Source organism: Mauremys mutica, chromosome 5, assembly GCF_020497125.1.
Source record: "Mauremys mutica isolate MM-2020 ecotype Southern chromosome 5, ASM2049712v1, whole genome shotgun sequence".
Lineage (NCBI taxonomy): Eukaryota > Metazoa > Chordata > Testudines > Geoemydidae > Mauremys > Mauremys mutica.
In genome coordinates this window covers 120,004,473-120,026,642 of record NC_059076.1, presented here as the reverse complement: position 1 = coordinate 120,026,642, position 22,170 = coordinate 120,004,473, and the positions used below count along the sequence as shown (strand labels likewise).

The following is a 22,170-nucleotide window of genomic DNA, read 5'->3' as shown; positions in this document are numbered from 1 at the left end:
AGGATGCTCTAGGAATTATTTTGAGGAAGTTGTATGGCCTGTGTTATCCCAGACATCAGACTAGATCATCACAATGGTCCTTTTTGGCCTTGGAAACGATGAATACCTTGAAGGGTCAGGTCTAGTGTTTGAAAAGGACGGTTACTCACCTGTAGTAACTGTTGTTCTTCGAGATGTGTTGCTCCAATCCTTTCCAGTTAGGTGTGCGCGCCGCGCGTGCACGGCTTCTCCGGAACTTTTTTCCCTAGCAACCCCGGCGGGCCGGCTGTCACCCCCTGGAGTGGCGCCGCCATGGCGCTAAATATATACCCCAGCCGGCCCGTCCGCTCCTCAGTTCCTTCTTGCCGGCTACTCCGACAGTGGGGAAGGAGGGCGGGTCTGGAATGGATTGGAGCAACACATCTCGAAGAACAACAGTTACTACAGGTGAGTAACCGTCCTTTCTTCTTCGAGTGATTGCTCCAATGCATTCCAGTTAGGTGAATCCCAAGCCTTACCTAGGCGGTGGGGTCGGAGTGAGACGTGGCGGAATGCAATACCGCAGAGCCAAAGGCTGCATCCTCTCGAGACTGCTGCACCAACGCGTAGTGGGAGGCGAAGGTGTGGACCGAAGACCAGGTGGCCGCTCTGCAGATGTCCTGGATGGGGACATGGCTCAGGAAGGCGGCTGACGAGGCGTGCGCTCTCGCAGAATGAGCGGTGAGTCGGCATGGTGTCACGTGAGCCAGCTCGTAACATGACCTGATGCATTGAGTCACCCAGGAGGAAATGCGCTGGGTAGAGACCGGCTCGCCTTTCATGCGATCAGCGACTGCGATGAAGAGCTGCGTGGAACGCCGGAAGGACCTTGTCCGGTCGATGTAAAACGCCAGCGCCCAACGGACGTCGAGGGTGTGGAGCTGTTGTTCCCGGGGCGAAGCATGGGGCTTCGGGAAGAAGACCGGGAGAAAGATGTCCTGATTAAGGTGGAAGGCCGAGACCACCTTTGGTAGGAAGGCTGGGTGAGGACGAAGCTGCACCTTATCCGCGTGAAAGACGGTGTATGGGGGGCCCACCGTCAACGCTCGGATCTCCGAGACTCTCCTTGCCGATGTTATGGCAACCAGGAAGGCCGTTTTATAGGAGAGGTAGAGGAGAGAACACGTGGCCATAGGCTCGAATGGTGGACGCATGAGCCTGGCCAGGACGAGGTTCAAGTCCCAGGTCGGGGCAGGGCGACGCACTGGCGGGTATAAGCGGTCGAGGCCCTTCAGGAAGCGTGAGACCATCGGATTGGAAAAGATGGCTCGACCCTCTACTGACGGACGAAAGGCGGACACCGATGCGAGGTGGACCCGCAAGGAGGAAACCGCCAGACCCTGCTCCTTAAGGTACCATAGGTAGTCTAGGATGGTAGAGACAGGTACCACGAATGGGTTGAGCCCTTGCTGGTCACACCAGAGCGCGAACCTCTTCCATTTCGCCATGTAGGTGGTACGAGTGGAAGGCTTTCTGCTTTCAAGCAGGACTTGCTGCACGGCCGCCGAACAGTCCCTCTCTGCGTGGGTCAACCACGCAGGTACCAGGCTGTAAGATGGAGGGACTGCAGGTTCGGATGGAGGAGTCTGCCGAAGTCCTGTGTGATGAGGTCCGGCCAGAAAGGGAGGGTAATGGGCTCCCGAACGGAGAGCTCGAGCAGCAGGGTGTACCAATGCTGCCTCGGCCAGGCTGGAGCCACTAGTATCATGGTGGCTCGATCCCTCCGAAGCTTCTGGAGCACTCTGTGCACGAGCGGAAACGGAGGGAAGGCATAGAGGAGGTGAGTCTGCCACGGATACAGGAAAGCGTCCGACAGAGAGCCCGGCGAGTGCCCCCGGAACGAGCAGAACTGGAGACACTTCCTGTTCGCCTTGGAGGCGAAGAGGTCGACCCGGGGAAACCCCCACCTCTGGAAGATCGTGTGAGCAACGTCGGGACGGAGGGACCACTCGTGGGAGAGAAACGACCTGCTGAGATGGTCGGCCAGCGTGTTCTGCACTCCCGGTAGAAAGGACGCTTCCAGGTGAATGGAGTGGGTCACGCAGAAGCCCCACAGGAGGATCGCTTCCTTGCAGAGGGGGGACGAGCGGGCTCCGCCCTGCTTGTTCACGTAGAACATTGCTGTTGTGTTGTCCGTGAACACTGTCACACAGCGGCCTTGTAGGTTGGTCCGAAAGGTGTGACATGCAAAGCGGATCGCTCGGAGCTCGCGGACATTGATGTGGAGTGTGAGCTCGCTCGCTGACCAGAGGCCTTGAGTGTGCAGGTCTCCCAGGTGAGCGCCCCAACCGAGCGCAGAGGCGTCCGTGGTCAACATTGCCGATGGCCGAGGAGGGTGGAACGGGACTCCGGCGCAGACGACCTCCGGGTCGAGCCACCAGCGGAGGGAGTCGAGAGCCGTCCCGTTGACTGTGACCACCATGTCGATGGTGTCGCGATGCGGGCGGTACACCGTCGCGAGCCAGGACTGAAACGGACGAAGGTGAAGTCGTGCGTACGCGGTGACGTACGTACACGATGCCATGTGGCCCAGGAGGCGGAGGCATGACCGCACCGTCGTAGTCGGGAAATTGACGAGGTCTCGGATGATGGAGACCATCGTCTGGTGTCGAGCGCGAGGGAGACAGGCTCTGGCCATCGTGGAATCGAGGACCGCCCCAATGAATTCGACTCGCTGCGTCGGAATCAAAGTTGACTTCTCGGTATTGACGAGAAGACCGAGGCGCCGAAAGAGAGCCAGGACCTCTACTATCTGACTCTCCACAAGTTGCCTGGAGCGACCGCGAATCAGCCAGTCGTCCAGATACGGGTAAACGTGTATCTGGTTCCGTCGCAGTGCTGCGGCGACGACCGCCATGCATTTGGTGAATACTCTGGGGGCGGTCAAAAGGCCGAATGGCAACACGGCGAACTGGTAGTGGGCGTCGTTGACCACAAACCGAAGGTAGCGCCGATGAGGGGGGTAGATAGCGACATGGAAGTAGGCGTCCTTCATGTCGAGGGCCGCAAACCAGTCTCCCGGATCCAGAGAGGGAATGATGGTCCCCAGAGTGACCATGCGAAACTTGGGCTTGAGCAGGTACTTGTTCAGCTCGCGAAGGTCCAGGATAGGACGTAGCCCGCCTTTCGCCTTGGGGATGAGAAAATAACGGGAGTAGAATCCCCTGCCCCGCCTGTCTTGAGGCACTGCTTCTATGGCACCCACGCTCAACAGAGTCTGGACCTCTTGTAAGAGGACTTGCTCGTGAGAGGGGTCCCTGAAGAGGGACAGGGAAGGTGGGTGGGAGGGAGGGGGCGAAACAAACTGAAGACGGTATCCCGAGTGGACCGTGCTGAGCACCCAGCTGTCCGACGTTACTCGGGACCACTCCAAGAAAAAACGGGAGAGGCGGTTGTGAAATAAACGGGGAGGATCCGGAGGGGAGAGTGATGTGCAGCCCTCGTGCGTCCCATCAAAAGGGTTGCTTCGGCGCCTGTGGGGCTTTGGAAGCGGCCTGGCCCTGGTTTCGGCGGTTGCCCGACGGGCGACGGCGATTTTGGGCTGGTCGCCGAGCCGGGTAGGGTCGGTACCGCGACTGATAGCGGGAGGGTTGTGGGCGGAATGGCCTGCGCTGCGTCACCGGCGTATGCATACCGAGTGTACGGATTGCCACCAGGCCGTCCTTTAGTGATTGGATCCGCGAATCCGTCTTTTCCGAGAACAAGCCCTTGGTGTCAAAGGGCAAGTCCTGGAGCGTAAACTGGACTTTTGGAGGCAGGGTGGAAGATTGAAGCCAGGTGATGCGCCGCATCGTGACCCCCGATGCTAAGGTGCGTGCCCCTGAGTCCGCCGCGTCAAGGCCGGCTGTAATGGAGGAGCGAGAGGATCGCCTCCCTTCCTCTAACATTGTGGTGAAGTCCTGGCGGGATGTTAACGGCAGGAGGTCAGTGAACTTGGCCAGGGACGTGAGTATGTCGAACACGTATCTGGCCAGGAGGATCAGCTGGTTACCAATTCTCATCTGCAGGCCCCCTGCAGAATAGACCTTTCGGCTGAGAAGGTCCATCCGACGTGCCTCCTTTGACTTCGGAGCAGCGGCCGGCTGGCCGTTACGCTCCCTATCGTTAACTGACTGTACCACCAGGGAGTCCGGAGTTGGATGCACATACAGGTACTCATAGCCCGTGGGAGGGACTGAGTACTTTCTTTCCACGCCCCTGGCTGTGGGGGGCACGGAAGCGGGCATTTGCCAAATGGTGGCGGCGTTCTTTTGGACCGTGCGCACAAAAGGTAACGCAACCCGGACCGGCAAGTCTGACCCCACTACGTTTGTGATGGGGTCCTCGTCCTCCTTTACCTCCTCTACAGGGAGGTCCATAGCCGTCGCCACACGGCGGAGTAGGTCCTGATGCGCCTTGGCATCAACGGGGGGCGGCTCCCTTGATGCCACGCCGGCCACTGCCTCATCGGGAGAGGATGAGGAGGATAACTCCTGAACGACCTCAGCCGAAGAGGGGTCCACTGCATGGTGGGCTGGGGGTTCGGAGGGGCCCTCTGGTGCCACCGGAACGGATGGTGGTGGGGATGGCGGTGGACGAGATATCGACGCCTCTGGGACTCTGCGTTGGACCCCTGGAGGCCTCGGCGGAACGGGCACAGCGTCCGACTCATAGTGCGCCCATGGGACCCAAAAACCCCACTGCTGGGCCCCACTAGGCTGGGCTGGTGGCGTCGGAGGCGGGAGCCCATAGGCTTCTACGCCGGAGGCGACCGACTCAGGGCGGGAAGGCCAGGGAGGTGCCAATGAGGGTCCAGGGCATACCGCCGAGGGCTGCTCTTCCCCTCGACGCCGGGAAGGCGACCTCGCTCGACTCTCTCCACGGTGCCGGGAGCTCAACCGGTGCTGGGACCTCGATCGGTGACGGGGGCTGGACCGGTGCCGGGAGCTCGACCGGGAGTAAGATCTCCGATGCCGAGACCGACCCTGGCCATCGCGGTGCCGGGAGCTCGACCGGTGCCGGGAGCTCGACCGAGAGCGCGAACCGCGACGTCTGGAGCGGCCGCGGGAGTCGCGGTGCCGGGAACGGTGCCGGGACTGAGACCGTCGGTGCCGATATGGTGGCGACCTCGATCTGGTGCGACGTCGGGAGTGCGACCGGTACCGCGAAGCGGAGCGGTACTGGGACTTCGACCGACGGGCAGACTGCGATCGGTGCCGCGAGGGAGTGCGGTGCCGGGACCGCGATCGGCGGGACGGCAAGCTGTCGACGGTGCGGGAACGAGACCAGGACCGTGTCCGACGTCCACGCCTTGATTCCAGGGAGGGTGGCCGGACCATTGCTGCCGGTTTGCCCCTGGAGACGACAGCCCGCGCCGGCGGTGCCGGGGGCCGGAGGCCTGGAGCCTCTATGAGCTGTATCAGCTCTCGCGCGGAGGCAAACGTCTCCGGCGTCGACGGCCGCCGAGGCTCGACCACGGACGGCACCGGGGAGCGAGGCGGCGCCGGACTCGACGGCCCTTGCGGCGCCGGAGTCACCGGTGCAGTGCACTGTTTGTGCAGAGGCACCACAGGGGCTGCAGGCTGCGGAGTCGCCTTGGCGGAGTCCTGCACGCGAGCCTGAGCCAGCGCCTTCGCCAGTCTTTGTTTCTTGGCGGGCGAGAGCGAGCGGTGCCGAGTCTTCGCAACCGCTTTCTTCGCCGGCGGTGCCGCAGACGGTGCCGGCGGTGTGCCCTGCACGGGAGGAGGCCGCGGAGGCGGCGCGGGCGGTGCCGGTGGTTGGAGGGACTCCTCCATGAGGATCTGTTTCAAGCGGCTATCTCGGTCCTTGCGGGTCCGCGGTTTGAATTTCAAACAGATCTGGCACTTGTCAGTTCGGTGCCCTTCGCCCAAGCAGCGGAGACACGCGTCGTGCGGGTCTCCTACGGGCATCGGTTTCTGGCACCCCGTGCAGGGCTTAAAGCCCGGTGCTTTGGGCATGAGCCCGCACCGGCTAAGGCAAAAAAGAGGGGAACCCCCCCTTTTTTAGCCTATCTATCTAACACTAACTATGCTAACTTAACAACTATAACTAACTATGCTAACTATGTACAACAATGAACTAGAGAAAGCTAGGGACGTGAAGAGCTATCAAGCACTCCACAGTTCCAACTGCCGTCACGGGCAGTAAGAAGGAACTGAGGAGCAGACAGGCCGGCTGGGGTATATATTTAGCGCCATGGCGGCGCCACTCCAGGGGGCGACAGCCGGCCCGCCGGGGTTGCTAGGGAAAAAAGTTCCGGAGAAGCCGTGCACGCGCACACCTAACTGGAATGCATTGGAGCAATCACTCGAAGAAGAACCCAAGCACTGCAGCATCCTGTTAAAAGCCAGGGAACCAAAATGTAAACCTTACTAGAAAGCAGCCATCAGTGAACTAATTCTATTCTATCCTAGCACATCTGTCAACTGGACAACAATGTACATTCAAAGTTGTCCCATCTATTTTCTTTGTTCAAACGAAATGCAATGTAAATAGTAAATGAATATAAACAGAGAGAAGTAAATGAGATTTTTTCCCAAAGTTTCAGTTTTAGTAGTCACAGATAAGGAAATATGCTTTTTAAACACACACACACACACACACAATTTTTAACCTGACAGTACTCAAACTTTTTTTAATACGTATTGTAACAGGAGGCACTCATCTCCTGAGTACCTTCTAGCAGCTGGATGCGTTAATGAACTCTTTTCCCCACTCCTGGCACCCCCTGTAGGTCTGTGGCTCAGCCCTCCAGCCAAGTCACAGTCAATACAAATAAATCCCTTCCAGAGTAGCAAAGTGTTCAATAAACTGTCAGCCCTCCCCAAGGTCTTCTGACCCATCTCTGAGCCCTTGAAATCCCACCCTTCATTTGAGCTTCTAAATGAGCCTTTTCTCCATCTTAGGGCTTAGACCACTTTGTCATTTTGGGGAAACCCTGGCCTGCACACTACTCCAGGTCCTAACCTGGGGACCCTATAAACATCAACGACATACCTATTCCTTTAATTAGTTGCTGCTACATTCCTTGGTCCCACCTGGTCTCCTTACCGCTGGCTGTTACCTTAGGGCTAGAGCTCTCAGGTCCTCTTGCTCCTAGGTTTAGCAAATGCAGCCCATCAAGCTCCTTCGTCCAGAGCGCAGCTAGCTAGCCAACTAGCTAGCCCACCCCTCTGCCCCAGCCAGGGCCTGCCCTGCTAACACCCTGCAGCTCCTTTTATCTAAGCCTGCTGGGCTCTGATTGGCTGTTTCCACAAAGCTTCTCTAAGCAGGCCTGGAGGACCCACCTTCACTGCTCTTTCCTGGGACAGGCTGTAGTAGGACTGCAGGGTCTCCAGCAGGGGATCATGAAGAGCCAGATATACCCCATCACACACACACACACACACACACACACACCCTCCTCTAAAGCAGAGCGTTTCCCTGCACTGCTTTGGATGTTTGTGATGTCATCAACTGTGGCAGAGAAACATGGAACTCAGAACCTGTCAGGAAAATGAAGTAGAAAGAACCTAAGGCCCAGATTCTGCAATGAGATTCATTTGGGCAGGACCCTTGTGCTACATGGTGCCCTACTAAAGTCAGCAGGCAGTACAGATCTACAACTCCAACTGCAGAATGTAGATCTAATTTATTCAATGTTGTTTGTATGTTGAAACAAAATTACAATGTACAATTAGTCAAAAATACTTCAGATTTTTCCCTCTAACGCAGCATATCAAGAATTTTAAACTGTCTTACAAATCAGCTGCTTCCTGCAGCGTGAGGCAAATGATAATTCAAAATAAACTCCCTGTGCACAGAGAGAATGTGTAAATCAGGACTTCAATGCACAGCAGAATAGTTATGACACTTAATTTGTAAATATATAGAAATATCAGTGACCTAACAGTGTTGCCAGCTCTCACAATTTCATCATGAGCTTCGCAATATTTGGTGTTTTTTCTTAAAGCCCAGTTGCTGAAGCCATGAGATTAAGCAAGAATTCCACCTTGTTTAAGGAAGATTTTTAGTCCCCAGTGTTGTAGAAAAAAGCTGGAAAATATGAACCCTAAAGGCTCAAAACACTGAAGGCCAACAACAAAAATCTAAACCCTAAATCTAAAAACAAAAAGATTTGTGAATTAAGCCAATTGATTTTTGGAGGGCCTGACTCCTAATTTTCAGTCTTTTGGGCTTGGCAATACTGCATAGTGACATATGGTGTTGAACAGTCTCAAATGATTAAGACTTATACTGCCTCCTTGTGTACGAACACAATTGGTTAGAGTCACATATACTTCACCACTAGGAGAGGAAAGATTCCTAGGGCCCACCCATAACTAATGCCACTCAAATCCTGATTCCTCATTCATAGAATTTTTCTCTTAATTAAATTTATACACAGATTAAAGCACAGTTGGGTGGGTAGTTATACATGGATAAAAAGGTAAGTAGTCATGCTTTTAAATAGACCAGGGACAGAAGTGATAATTCAGGCTTCCATCAGTGAACAAGGTGCAAGTCCAGGACTCTACCTCATGGCAGGCAGTTTTGCATGCTGTACTATGTTGAAATTCATTCACTGCAATCAGAAGCTGCTGTTTCCATACAAAAATAATGGCAATGTGCACCATCCTGAGACAATGCACATTTGTATTATTTCCTGATGCTGTATGGTGGGCACAGTTCAGGTTGTGTAAATCTTGATGCTCTTCATAAGGCTCTCCTATTTTCATACAAGTGTTAATTGTTCACCAAAATTTACTAAATGTAATAAAAATGGGGCAGATTCATGGTGGTGGATCCAGATCTGAATATTCACTATGGTCAGTATGATGTGTTTGTAATCAGGGGTTTCTTCTGGCCCATTAGAGAGATAAGATCTAACAGGGAAGTATGGATCAAAATTTCCTCCATCTCCAGTAGGTATAATGGAGATGCATGCTTTAAAGAGGCAGAAAAGATAAATGTAAAAAGGGACCCAGTTAAAAAAAAAAATCTACCTATCAAAATGCCTTCCTATGCTCATTATCTTCCATGGACTCTCATTACACACAGACACACAGACACACACACAATGCTGGCACAGCGCAATCAGAACATAAGAACAGCCATACTGGGTCAGACCAAAGGTCCATCTAGTCCAGCATTCTGTCTTCCTTTATTAATTTTAAACCTGCTGCCTATTTATTTCATTTGATGGCCCCTAGTTCTTGTGTTATGAGGAGTAAATAACACTTCCTTATTTATTTCTTCACACCAGTCATGAGAAGAAACACTGCATGAGGAGAATTGGCTCCCAAGCACTAATGTAATAAACATGATAAATAAGAATAAATAATAAATCACATCCTCGGCAATGCAGCTATGGCAATTTACACCAGCTAATGATCTGATGCAGTTTTTTGTGGTTCTTTGGGCAGGATCACAATGGACATTTTCTTAATCAAATAGGACATTAATACTTTGACAGAAGGAGAGGTTGTGAGAAGAGGGTTGAACTGCTATTTTGAGTTAGCAAGGGTAGACATTAAATGAAAGAACAACTGAGACTTTACACACACACAAAAATTGTGAAGACGTGTAAAACTGCTTTAACTTTAAAAGCGGTATCGTTAATAGCCAAATATTTTATAATTTTCCAGTTAAACTTTAAATGTAATTATTATTGCATGTGTGTTTCACGTCTATAAGTCTTAAGCAACAGTCAGCAGAATTTCATTATCCTCCATTACTTTCAGCAGTAAGTTTCCTTAAAAGTTTCCGACTGCAAAAGGCATGCCTCTGGATGTAAAATACAAAATTGTGATAGGTGTCTCATTTCCACAAAACAGACTTAGAATTAGAAGTGATGGGGCCAAACCAAAACCCCACTAGCAAAAGTCCCCAAACTTTGGCTGTAGGAGAGATTGGACTCTAAATCTAGATGTAGGTTCTGAACTTCACAACTGTTCTAATCACGGCAATTACTCAAACATAAATAGCTGAGTGTCAGTGGTGGGAAGGAAGAATTTCAAAATCTGGATTTGGATCCAGAGTCAAATTTTCCACCTTGTACCAATCACTACTTAGAATTAACAAGTGCTACAAGAACCTTTAATCCATTTTTGAACCAAATTTAAGAAAGCCACTGCCTGACTCTCACTTTCAGACTGGGACTGATTAGGCTTCCCTGCCTCTTGCCCTCTTTATTCATTTTTTAAAATATATAATGTGGAATGAACATTTTCAAAGTAAAATAGTTCTCCTCAGAGGGAATACCAGCCAGCTGAAACAATGGGCTTTTGGCTTCATATTCTTACTAATTACTAAGGAGGATTTTTACTTGAGGCTCCATTAATCACAAGTCCCCAGAAAATGACGGATCCTGAATCTGCAGGTGATCAACCTATTGAACAGAGAGTTTGACCTGCCCCTAAAAGCCATTACAATTTCTTTTATCTGTCAGAGAATTATAAAGCCAAACACTAATAGGTACCATGCTCAGGAGCGGATTTCCAATTAGGCACAGTAGGCATGTGCCTAGAGGAACTGACGTTCTCTAAAACTGTGTTCAACACGAAGGTCACCTGTAGGCAGGGGGGCACTGAAGATGCTGTCCCTAGGGGCATCTAAGGTGTAAAGCCCTGACCATGCTGCTCATAATGTGTAATGTCACATTCCTGGGTTACTATGCCGCTTGGGACTCCAGGCACTACTGAAACAAAATAGCCAGAGAATAATCCTCACTTCTGCAGGGGAAGGAGAGGTAGCTTCCAGACAAAATATACCAAAGAATGTGGGAATATCCTGAAAGTTTAAAACATTTATTTGAAAAAATGATTTTACCCTGCAGAGAAGCCTGAAAGAGTGTTTAGTCATTAACTATACCTTGGACAGTTTACTGACACAGTGGGGACCTCTCCAAAAGCCCTCAAGTAAAGCTAAGAAAAATCTTCATTAAGAAGTGATCTGTCTTCAGACTATTTAATCTGTCCTAAACTGGGATTATTTTTAGACCATGATAGATTCCTACCCAGATCCTGGCTGCTTACCTCTCACTCTCCTGTAAGCGAATGCACCAGTGCACACACCCATACCCACCTGTGATGGGTTCCCCCCAAAGTGCCACTTAGAACTGGGGTACCACTGAGCCCTCTGACCAACCAGCCTGGGCTCCCGCTCTCACTGTGCTTCTGTAACAAGCTGCAGACCCACTCCCGGTCCTACAGTTCCACCAGTATTAACACAGGTAGGGACACAGTCAGCTGAAATTACATGCAGATTCTCTGACTAGTCACTGCACAAGCTAACAGTAGAAAGGCTAAAGCCAACTCTCAGCTCCCCAGACACCCCTCCCACCCCCCTGGAGTATGCACCCAAAATTATACTGTCTTGCGCTGCACAGGGAACTGTACAACATAAGATCATAGAGTTCACCCGCACCCCCAATGTGGACAGGAATATGCAACAGCCTTTGTCCCTTGTGCTACAATTTCCCATGCACTTCAATCCAACTCACTGGTTTAGATAAAGTAAAAACAAGTTTATTAACTACAAAAGATGGATTTTAAGTGATTATAAGTGATAAATAGATCAAAGTAAATAAACAAAAATGCAAACTAAATCTAAGATATTAGAAAGATAGGATATGAATTAGCAAATTCTCACCCTGGCTGAGGATACAAGCAGGCGGCAGATTCTTAAGGCACAAGCTACACTTGCTCTGCAGCTTGGAATCCCTAGGTTTTCATACACAGGCCAGAAATCCCTTTAGCCTGGGTCCAGCATTTCCCCCAGTTCAGTCTTTGTTCCTCTTGTGTTTCCAGGAGTCTTCTTGTGTGGGGAGTGAAGATAAATAGATGATGTCACTTCCTGACATATAGCTTTAGCATATGGTGGGAACCCTTTGTCCCAAACTCAGTTTGTAGAAAAACACTGACATCCCAAGATGGAGAGTCATGTGGCCTGGTTACATGCCCTTGCAAAATTTGCTGAGCCACAGCCGCCATTACTAACAGGCTGTCTGGAACGTTCACAGAAAGGTTAAGTTCTTCCAGGGTCCATTGTCTTTGCTGATGGGCCATCAGCTCTGTCTGGCTTCTTCATTGTTGTAACAGAAAGGCTAGTTGTGGGTGTCACCAGGAGTAAGTACGATTGAAATACAGATACAGAGTCAATATTCCTAACTTTAGATACAAAAATGATACACGTGTACAAATAGGATAATCATATTCAGCAAATCGTTACTTTTCCAATGACACCTCATATGACCTGTCTTGTACAAAATGCATCATAATTATGACATAATTATGCCACTGGCTCTTCTCCCTTAGCCTAGGATATAATTGCTTGAATTGATAAGCAAATGTTGGTAGGAGAGATGTGTCCATTAACACCTGCACACGCTGCCTGCATTCAAAAGTTCACATTTACAAATGAGAAAGTTTTTATTACACACACACACACACACACACACACACACACACTCTGCAGCATTAGTCTTCAAGTCAGAGTTCTTAAACTATCCAGTTTGGCACCAAGGCATAAGCTTCCTAGCACGGACAGCGGGCAACACTAAACAAACGACAAAGGGCAAGGAAACAGTATGAATGGTTTTACTTACAAAAGCTACCAACAAAATTAGCACTAATTGGCAATCTCATCCTAGATGCCATGGATTAGAGACTGAATTCTCACCACTATAAATGGCCCTTCTAAACAAAGTTAGACACACTGGCAGGGAAGCTGGTAGTACCGCTAACCTTCTGCACCAATTCTATGGATGAACAGAGGACTTTAGTCTCCAGAGCTGTCAATCTAGCATAATTCAAAAGCTCTAGTTTCACCTAAGACTTCCAAAGGAGAAAAATTGAGAGAGAGATACCCAGCAGGAGGTGGGGGATTTCCAGTATTGTATATCTTTAAAGTAATGTAAAGTGACAAATAGATAAATATATGCTGAGTCCACTAGCATTTATATATAGGACTGATTCTCCACTAGTAGGGTTGCCTTGGGATGCAGGGAGTTTTCCTTGGGCCTCCTGTTTAAGAGGGCCCCCAAAGTGACAGAGGGTGGCCAGGCCAAAGTTTGGGTGAGATGCATTGTGACCTGGTGCATAGGGTCGCAGTGCCACTCAGGTTTGGGACCTGCCATCAATAATACAGGGAGCAACTTGCTCAGCCTGGCTGGGCCCAGATCCCCCAGCCAATTGCATCACCACACCAAGCCTGAGGCAACCCGCCAAGCCGAGAGCCCGGACGTAGGAGTGAGTTGGAGGTACCACTCCTACCAGTAGCAGGGCTGGAGCTCAGGGACAGGCACATTCTCATGTGGAGGGCAGTGACCCCACAGGACAAGGCCCTCTGATCCTCTGTCCCTTCCTCTCTTTCATCTCCATGGTAATTTTTAAGGGGGGAGGGGCTTCAATATTAGATTTTGCCCTGGGCCACCAAAAAACTATTTGCAGTTCCATCCACTACCTTGTGAAATCATGTACAAAGCAGGGGTAAAAGCACAAACATTTGAACTGAGTAACATATGGTTTGATTTCTCTATCCTTAAAAATAGGGGGGGATCGCTGCAATCGGCAATTTCAAAACTGAAGAAATGTTTCAAGTGCAAACACTCTACTTAACCACTGTTTACAATATAACAACCCTACATTTACACACGAGTAACTTTATTCACACTTTTTGTGCCAGTGACGTCAAATGGGACTGCTAACATGAGTAACGTTACTCATCTGTGTAAATGTTTGTAACATCAGGTCTTAATTTTCAACAGAACACTTTGACAATAATAAATAGAAGGGAGGAAGTGAGATATGACAAGGGTTACAATAACAGGGTCATGCAGTTACTCAGCTTTGATATAAACATACTTGATGGTTCCATAAAGGTGGGGTTTTGTTTGATTTTATAGAAATATAGATTTTATATTTATATATAAAACCCCACATTAGCTCATTATGATTTTTTCATATATTTTGTATTCCCTGATGTTTCACAGCAAAACTGATGCTCCTTACAACATGCCTCTTCTTTAAAGAAAAAGATATTTTTGCTTTAATAGTTAAATCAACTCCTTATGCATCTCATCATCAGATGGTAGTAACCTTTTTAAAATTATGTATGATATAAATATAAGCCTTCAAAAATAGAGCTAAGCGGTGGTTTTTTATTTAGTTGTGGTTTTTTTTCCCTTCTGCTTCCAAGGATTTCATGTGAATTTCGGGCTTATGTAAGGTTCCAGATTCCCTGCCCTGGAGAATGAAGTTCTCTCTCCAAAGAATACAAACAGATGAAGTGCAAGCTGCTTGCACTAACACTGCTTGTATAAACAGGCCAAAGTAGGTTTCTGATGAATAGTTTGTCTTTACACGACAAACCTTTGTCAAATATTGCCATTGTTCCCACTTCAAAAATGAGAAATATCAATTTCATTCATAAATATTGATAGCAGGTACCAAATTCTGCATTCCTGGTATAACCCTTCAGCCAAATGTTGTTAGTAGCCAGGTGATGCTGGCAGCAAGCAGGGCCACCAAGAAAGGCCAGGTTCAAATATCTAGTCAGGGTTCCTCTTAAAATAAACAAACACCAGAGGTTTGAGCTTCCACCCAGTAACCTGGGAAAAACTGAACACCTTCTATGGGCACACTTCACAGCACTCGTTACAAGCACCGAGTGTGTACAAAACAAGAAAACTTTATAAAGGGGTAAAGGAGCACAGCATTGGTTTGGGAAAAACAATAAGTTTATATAAATAAGTAAAAACACCCATCCCACAGCTTCTTTGGCGATAATCCTTCACCTCCATTTCCTCACCTGTCTGTGACTGTTCAAAGAACAAACATGCCTTTAACACCTCATTTTCTTCCATTCCCCTCGGGAGCATCCCACTCACAGTTTCTTGTCAGTGGTTAGTAAAGTTCAGTCATGCAGGTCCATCTCCAGCACTGAGGGGGAAGTTTTGCCTGGCTTCTGTGAAGGGATACCTTGCTGTCACCTGTGTCATCTCTTGACAAGCTGCTGCCACTACACCATTTCTTGCTGCACTGCTACCTCTCACCACAATATTGTCTCTGTGCCACGTTGGGTCCAGAAACTCTACCACTTCACCTTGCTGCAACCACCTCCACATTATCTCTCATCACAATGCTAAGCCTGGATCCTCAGGCTACACTCCCTAACCAGCTCAGGTGATTATGGCTCTAATGGTGGTCCTAGTAGTGCTGGGCAAGGGGCCCATAACAGAGTGCAGTCAGCTCTATCATTGCACTGCAGGTGGAGTTCAATGGCATATAGGACCCATGACTAGAGTCCTTGTCAACAAAGATTTACTCCTTGCCACAAGATAGGAACCCTTTCCTCTCCCTCTCTGTGTCTTACGTCCAAGCTCCACTACCCAGTCTTGCAAGACTGAGGGTCTGTTTATGGCAACTCCTCACTCGGGGCATATTAAGTACATTTCTGTTGCCCCTTTGTTACACAATGAGGATAACATTTCAAGACCTTGATGCTCAAAACTGAAATGAATTTTAATGCAAATGATCAAAATGTTCACAGTAGGATAGTGGACATGAAACATGCAACTGGCTCATTCCATCCCTTTCTCCAGTTCACCAATAGATGGTAACAAAGAGCTCCTTCCCTCTAGAACGACAGCCTACAGCCTTACACTTGCGCATCCAAAACTCCCATTGAAAGAGCAGGCCTACTAGAGATCTATATTTTCAATCATTGGCAACCCAATTCAACCTAAAAGTTGAAATATACCCATAAACTAGACAAAAAAGCAAAAAAAATCTCCAGATGAAGTTCAGCTCTGTGCACACTTGAGCACATCGTCTATGGGTTGAAGCAGGGGCGGCTCCAGACCCCAGCACGCCAAGCACGTGCTTGGGGTGGCAAGACGTGGGGGGCGCTCTGCCGGCGCCACGAGGGCGGCAGGCAGGTTGCCTTCGGCGGCATGCCTGCGGAGGGTCCGCTGGTCCCGCAGCTTCAGAGGACCTCCCGCAGGCGTGCCTGCAGAGGGTCCACTGGTCCCACGGCTTCGGAGGACCCTCCACAGGCAAACCGCCGGAGGCAGCCTGCCTGCTGTGCTTGGGGCGGCAAAATCCCTAGAGCCGCCCCGGGTTGAAGGGTCGTTTAAATGGTTTGGAGGCCTTGAAGTGGCTCTCTGCACAGAGATGAATGTCACTCTCCATGATTGAGGATCAAAACTAGACACTTCTATTATACATAGATCAATGTGTCCTCTAAGATGCTTTGAAAAAATTGTCCTCTCTTTGCACTTCACCCCCTGAGAGAAATAGGAAAAGCCTTCATTTGTTAAATTAGTTTCCTGTTGGTGAGACTGAAGAAAGAAGGTTGGTGAATTCATTTGCAGTGAAAGTTGGCATAAAGTCCCACTAAGAATCAGATTGACCAATCCTTCCAAAGTAACATTCATAGGGTTTATCAAAATGGTTTTAAAATTTTCCACCCACCCATGAAGCAAGAAATAACATATCACTGCTAAGAACCTCAAAAACTGTTATCAGGCAACATACAATCAGCTGTTATATGAAAGGGCTGTGACTTGCATTCCCTCTCTGAGGTACATTTATGTATTCCATTCTGTGGCCAGCTACTGTATATTCTAGCTACTGTATATTCCAATGGGATGATAAAGAAATGTTGCTCAGCTCCTCCTGCCTGCTATTCAAACCTAATTTGGACTGAAGATGTAAGTTGATGAAAGGTCTTCTAGCCAAATATGTAGTTAGGACAAAGCGAAATCATTTGTCATTAAAACTAAGCTATCTGTTTCCCTTCCCAGGATGACATTCTTCCTTCTTGTTAAGTGCCACAGCTCATTGCCAATAAGGCTGCAATGACAAAGATTGTGATAAGGAATTCACCTAAAGCTGGCCAGCTGTTTTTTCCAGAGTCAATAATGGGTGAAGTCTATGCAAGAACTATTCCCCACTCCAGAGAGAGAAAAGGAAGAATTGCCACTACTGAGGCTGAAGTAATACAATTGAGTCTAAGCCTCCTCAAGAGTTTAAAGTCCAAACACTTTCTGAAATTCAGCTAGGCATGGAGAAGGATTCATTTTCCCCACTGTAATTATTAACAGTGGTGGTTCCTGAAGAGAAGGAAATATTAAATAGAGCACAAATGACAGATGCAATCCCACTCAAAGCACACAGGAGTTGCCCTTTGTGTTGCACTACATTGCAATTAACAGTCTGACTTATGGATGGCTCAAGACACCTTGCAAAACACTAAGAACATCTAAACTTTTCCAGTAAAACGTGCCTATGTTCCCTACTGTTCTTAACTGTGTACTGTCCATGTGGCCACATGTTTCCTGCCTTTGAAAATAGTCCTGTGTTAAAGGTGATCAACTGGACACTTACTGCTTTGATGTCAATGGGTTCAGTAAACACTAGCCGGCCCTGTCTTTCCATCACAAAGTTATTTTGATCTCCAGATGCAAAAAGCAGCCATAATCTCATTTAGAAATTCTATCCTCAATGCTCCAGATAAAGGAACTGACAGATAATTACATTAATTGGTCTCATGGCATTTTGGTTTTGATCACTGAAATACACAAGTAGAAAAAATATCAAAATATATATTTTAAAATCATCTTTGAGGAAAGACACAGGTACTTACTGAGCTACACACACACAGCTTGAAGAGGCTTTCCCCTTTCTTGGTTTAAAGATGATTTCCACAGTCAAGTGGGGAACTATATTACCATTACAATGATCTGCTGAAAACCCCAAATAGCAACTCTAAGAGGCATGTTTATTGTACTATACATGTAAATATATCTTTTCTCATGTCCATGGACCCAAAGCTGTAGGTTGTGGCTTTCACTCCGCATGACATCTAAGCATGGACTTTACTAGTAAAGTCACAACTACCAAGCAGCCTCACTGATACCAGGACTTCTCACCTATGTTGAATGCTTTAATGGCTTTATCATGCCATGAGAGCCCTGCATGCAACAGTTCTACAGCACCAGAATGGAAGAAACTCCATTGCCCAGTTGGATGTCCGCAACCCCCATGCACTGTTTGCACAACTCCTTGATGAGGAAAATATGCAAGTTTCACACAGCTCTACCTCTGACTGCATTTCAAAGGATGCAGCATATCACCAAGAGATTAATGACTCAGATAGGGGTCAATTTAAAAATGAAGCCATTTTTTGCATTCTAGACAGAAAGGAGCATCTTCAAAATATTAAATATTTCTACTTTAGGTGATAATGTTTTGCAGGATACAAATGAAAGGAAAACGGCACATTTCCCTTAACAATCAAGCAATTTTAGGACAAAATGAAAAGCATAAACACATAGCATCAAAAACTGGAAGCACAGAGTTTACAGAATACAGTTCATATTACTGCTTTACACATTAGCTATGGGTTAATTTTAAAATGAGACCACGATACCAACTTCAAACAGTTCTAATTTTGGACACATCTTAGAAAGTGTGAAATAGGTGGGTTTTCTGTCCACAAGGACATATAAAATCCCTCTGTCTGAGAGAGAAAAGTTGAGGCAAAGAGATGTATGCACATGGTTTTTAGCACTCATGTATGCAGGTGAAGGACTGCAAGACAAATTAAGGAGAGATGCCTGTATTAACATATTTTATTAGCATTATAGCTATCTGCTACAGATAGCTATATAAGCAAAACAAAAATGTCACACACATTCTACAGTAATATAGAGGAGAGGGATAGCTCAGTGGTTTGAGCACTGGCCTGCTAAACCCAGGGTACAGCGAGCCCCAGGCCCTCCAGCATTTCCTATTAGGAGCAGGCACGTGACAATTTATTCAGTGGAGCAAGACATGATGGGACAGCAATATCAATTCCCAATATATCAATATGCATCAGCACCACCACTCTGATCACCGCTGCCACCACCACATACTGGGAGCCAAACATTTACCATGCATCACTGATAGTTCTTTTCCCTAATCCAGATAAGTACTCTCACTAGACTGGCTCAGGAGAGGGAAATCAGGTAACCTCAACATCGCCACAGGAGTGTCCTAATTAATTCCCGAGAAGAAGAAATAAGTCCCTTGCTATTCCTTCCCCCATTCCCTGAGTGTGTCATTCTCCACCCCCAACTATTTTTTCCTCACCTTTTTACTATTGTTCTTTGTCTAACAAGAATTTAACTTAGCTGAACTGCAAATATCAAAGAGAACCTGCATTTTCCCATCTTGTGCTGTTTATTTCTCTCCCTTATTTATGTACGTTTGTCTAGCTTTGTCAGTTCAGACTTTAAACAGAACCAGAGAGCTCTTTTTAAACCAATTCCCTCTCCCCCCGCTCCCATGTGGATATTTAATGCCATAATTGACACTTACAAACAAAGGTTTTCCCCTGTAAAAAAAAAAAAAAAGTCCAAACAGAGAGGAGAAAGGGGGGAGAATGGAGTTTGTTATAGTGTAGATTTACTTATTCCTTAAAGTTTTTAATGCCTTGATTCCTCCTCCCCCTTTCTTCTTTACTTATGAGGTTATTAAATATTTAAAAGTAATTTGATTGGTGGGGTAAAACAAATGAATCCAGGTCACTGGAAACAATTCCCTGAATCCAAATTACTCTTAATGTTTTGACAGTAAGAAAAGTAACAAGATGGTTTATTTAAAATTGATATAATCCCAAATACCCTATCCAATCCTGGCAAAAGTATACAGTCACAAACAGCTAAAATGCATTTTAGCAACTGAAGCCCAATTTGCTGTACAGTGTAAGGCACTTCCACAGAGTTATTATTTCTGTTTAGCTGCAGCTGTCTGTAGTTAGTGGGGGTTTCTGACACAGGCTAGAAGGAATTCAGCCAGAAATCTGAAACCTGTTACAGTTGGGAACACATTTATGTGCAGTAACTAGGTAACTGATGACTTTATAGAAACCTTCCTAACCTATTTAAAATTTGAGAAAACAGCTAGAAAGATATTTTGACTTCCTGGTTAATGTGCACACCAAAAATCAATAAATAAAAGGAAATGAACCCCTAAGGGCATCTTATACATTAAAGGCCTCCCCAGAGTATTGACTATGTAAAATCTTACATACTATTGCATGAAACCATTACACAGTTTCTTACTGTAGCTTTAAGAAAATGAATTAGAAAATTACACAAACACAGACTAACAAGATGGATGAAAATAGCGGCCACCAATGTAAGTCTCTGCAATTGCAGAAAGTTGATCTTGTCCACCTGATCCTAAAGATTCCTTCTGTAGGATCTTGAGGATGTCAAAGGTCTCTGGCTGCCAAAATACTGCCAGGTAGAATGCAGAGAGATTTACATAACAAAAAACAGAGGACTGATCAGTGTGTCTGTTTGAGACAATTTATTTTTCTTCAAAGACCCTGACATTGTAGAAGTTTCCAAATAGTGAAGTGACTCTGTCAGAGCTCCACTAGGACGTAGTGAAGAGTGGTGACAGGAGGCAGCCAGTTACCACCAGGCCTCTGAAGAACTTGAAGCCAGGGGCCTAATCCAACACCCAAAAGTGGCATAAGCTGCTGCCTCCAGCACCTCACCCCCAACATTCCTTCAGTTTATTCCTCTCAGACTCCTTCCTCCCCTTTACTTTACAGGTGAGTTGACAGATGGTATAAGCAGTGGACACGCTGCCTCCAGCACCTTAAGGCCCATGGAGATTCCTCTTACAAAGGGGGAATTGTCGAATCCAAATCACTGGCTGGTGTAAGTAAAAGCACCGTGAAGTGAACTTGGCAGACTAATAATCCAACCCTTAGATTCCAGGAAAGACAGCAAAGAAACACATCAATATTTCTACATTTGAAAAGGTACAATCAAGCCAAAAGCAGAAAAAATATGATATTTTGGGGCTGGTTTTTTTCACCTAACAAAATTACAATAGCACCTTACCAGCATGCCCAACATCGGCCAATCCAGGGACTGAGAAACCCTGGTTACAACATGGACCTAGATCATTTTCACTGCAACACAGTCTACTACCATTAGGTCAACCTCCCCTACCTCCCTCACCTTCACCATCATTTTAATGCACTTGTTAGCTTCCAAGCTTAGGTATGATTAGTTCACAGCATTGATGTTAATGTCCTTACATTCATAGTGTTTAAGGCCAGAGGAACCAATAGATCATCTAGGCTGAACTCCAGTATATCACAGACCATAGAATTTCACCCAGTCATTCTCAGATTAAGTCCAATAATTTGTGTTTGGATAAATCATATCTCTTCCAGAAAAGCATCTAGAGATGGAGAATCTTCCACTTCCTTTGACAGTTATTTGTTTGTCCTCTGATTGAATGGGTAATCACCGCCACTGTTAAAAATGTGCGCCTTATTTCTCAATTATACCTTTCGCTGCTAGACTGAAGAACCCCTTTAGTACCTGGTATTTTTCCCCATGAAGGTACATGGTGAAGTTCATTTCGACAAAGTTTTGTACTTGACTCCGTGGGTCCTGTGTTTCCTGGTGGATTTTGCTAGCCTCACTGTGACCCTCCACATAGCCCTTCTCTCTCTAGAGGCAAGGGTCACAGCTTACTGAGCCATTTTCATCATAAGCCAACAACGGAGGTGAGGAGAAGCAATCCTCCCTTGCACAGTCTCTGTTGTCTACCAGTCTCACTGATTAATCAAGGAAGGGGGAGCCCGGGCCTGCCCTCTACCTAGGGACCCTAAAATTAGCAGCTATGGTAGCTGACTTTTTGGAAATAGGACGTGTACAATTCCCTGGGCCACTTCCCCACAGCAGCCCCCACTCAATATCTCCTTCACCGTTACCTCAGGGCCTCCTTCCTTGCACCTGATATGGCTTCATACTGCTTCATTCCTCTTATAGCTCCTGACCACCTTACTGACTAACTGGGAGGCTTTTAACTAGTTCCAGCCAGCCCTTGATTGGCTTCAGGTGTCCCAATCAATCTAGCTATCTCCACTGCCTTCTAGAAGGATCTTAATTGGCCCCAGGTGTCTTGCTTAACCTGGAGCAACTGCCATTTGGTTACCATGGTACCAGGGATTTGTTTAGCCTAGAGCTAACATACCTGTTCCTCACTACTTTACTGTAGCCATCTGGCCTTGCCCCATCACAATATATATGTACACAGACATAGAACTCAGCATACCACTGAAGTGACACTGTCGGTGAGGTGAAACAGTGCA

At 47.3% G+C, this 22,170-nt stretch overlaps 1 protein-coding gene across 8 annotated transcripts in view; it reads right to left on the bottom strand.

Annotated features, from left to right (window-relative positions):
* SORCS2 (sortilin related VPS10 domain containing receptor 2) overlaps window positions 1-21,970 on the bottom strand; it is a 489,498-nt gene extending 467,528 nt beyond the window's left edge. For 7 of the 8 annotated variants that reach the window (XM_045018301.1, XM_045018303.1, XM_045018302.1 and 4 more), the window contains exon 1: window positions 7,305-7,418. Coding sequence is in view for 1 of the 8 variants with exons in the window: in XM_045018304.1 (XP_044874239.1) it covers window positions 21,790-21,836 (47 nt within the window). In the remaining 7 variants the exon portion in view is untranslated. Of the gene's footprint in view, window positions 1-7,304; window positions 7,419-21,789 lie in introns of those variants that run through there. The other variant, XM_045018304.1, reaches the window with a different exon arrangement.
* Between the last annotated feature and the right edge of the window lie 200 nt (window positions 21,971-22,170).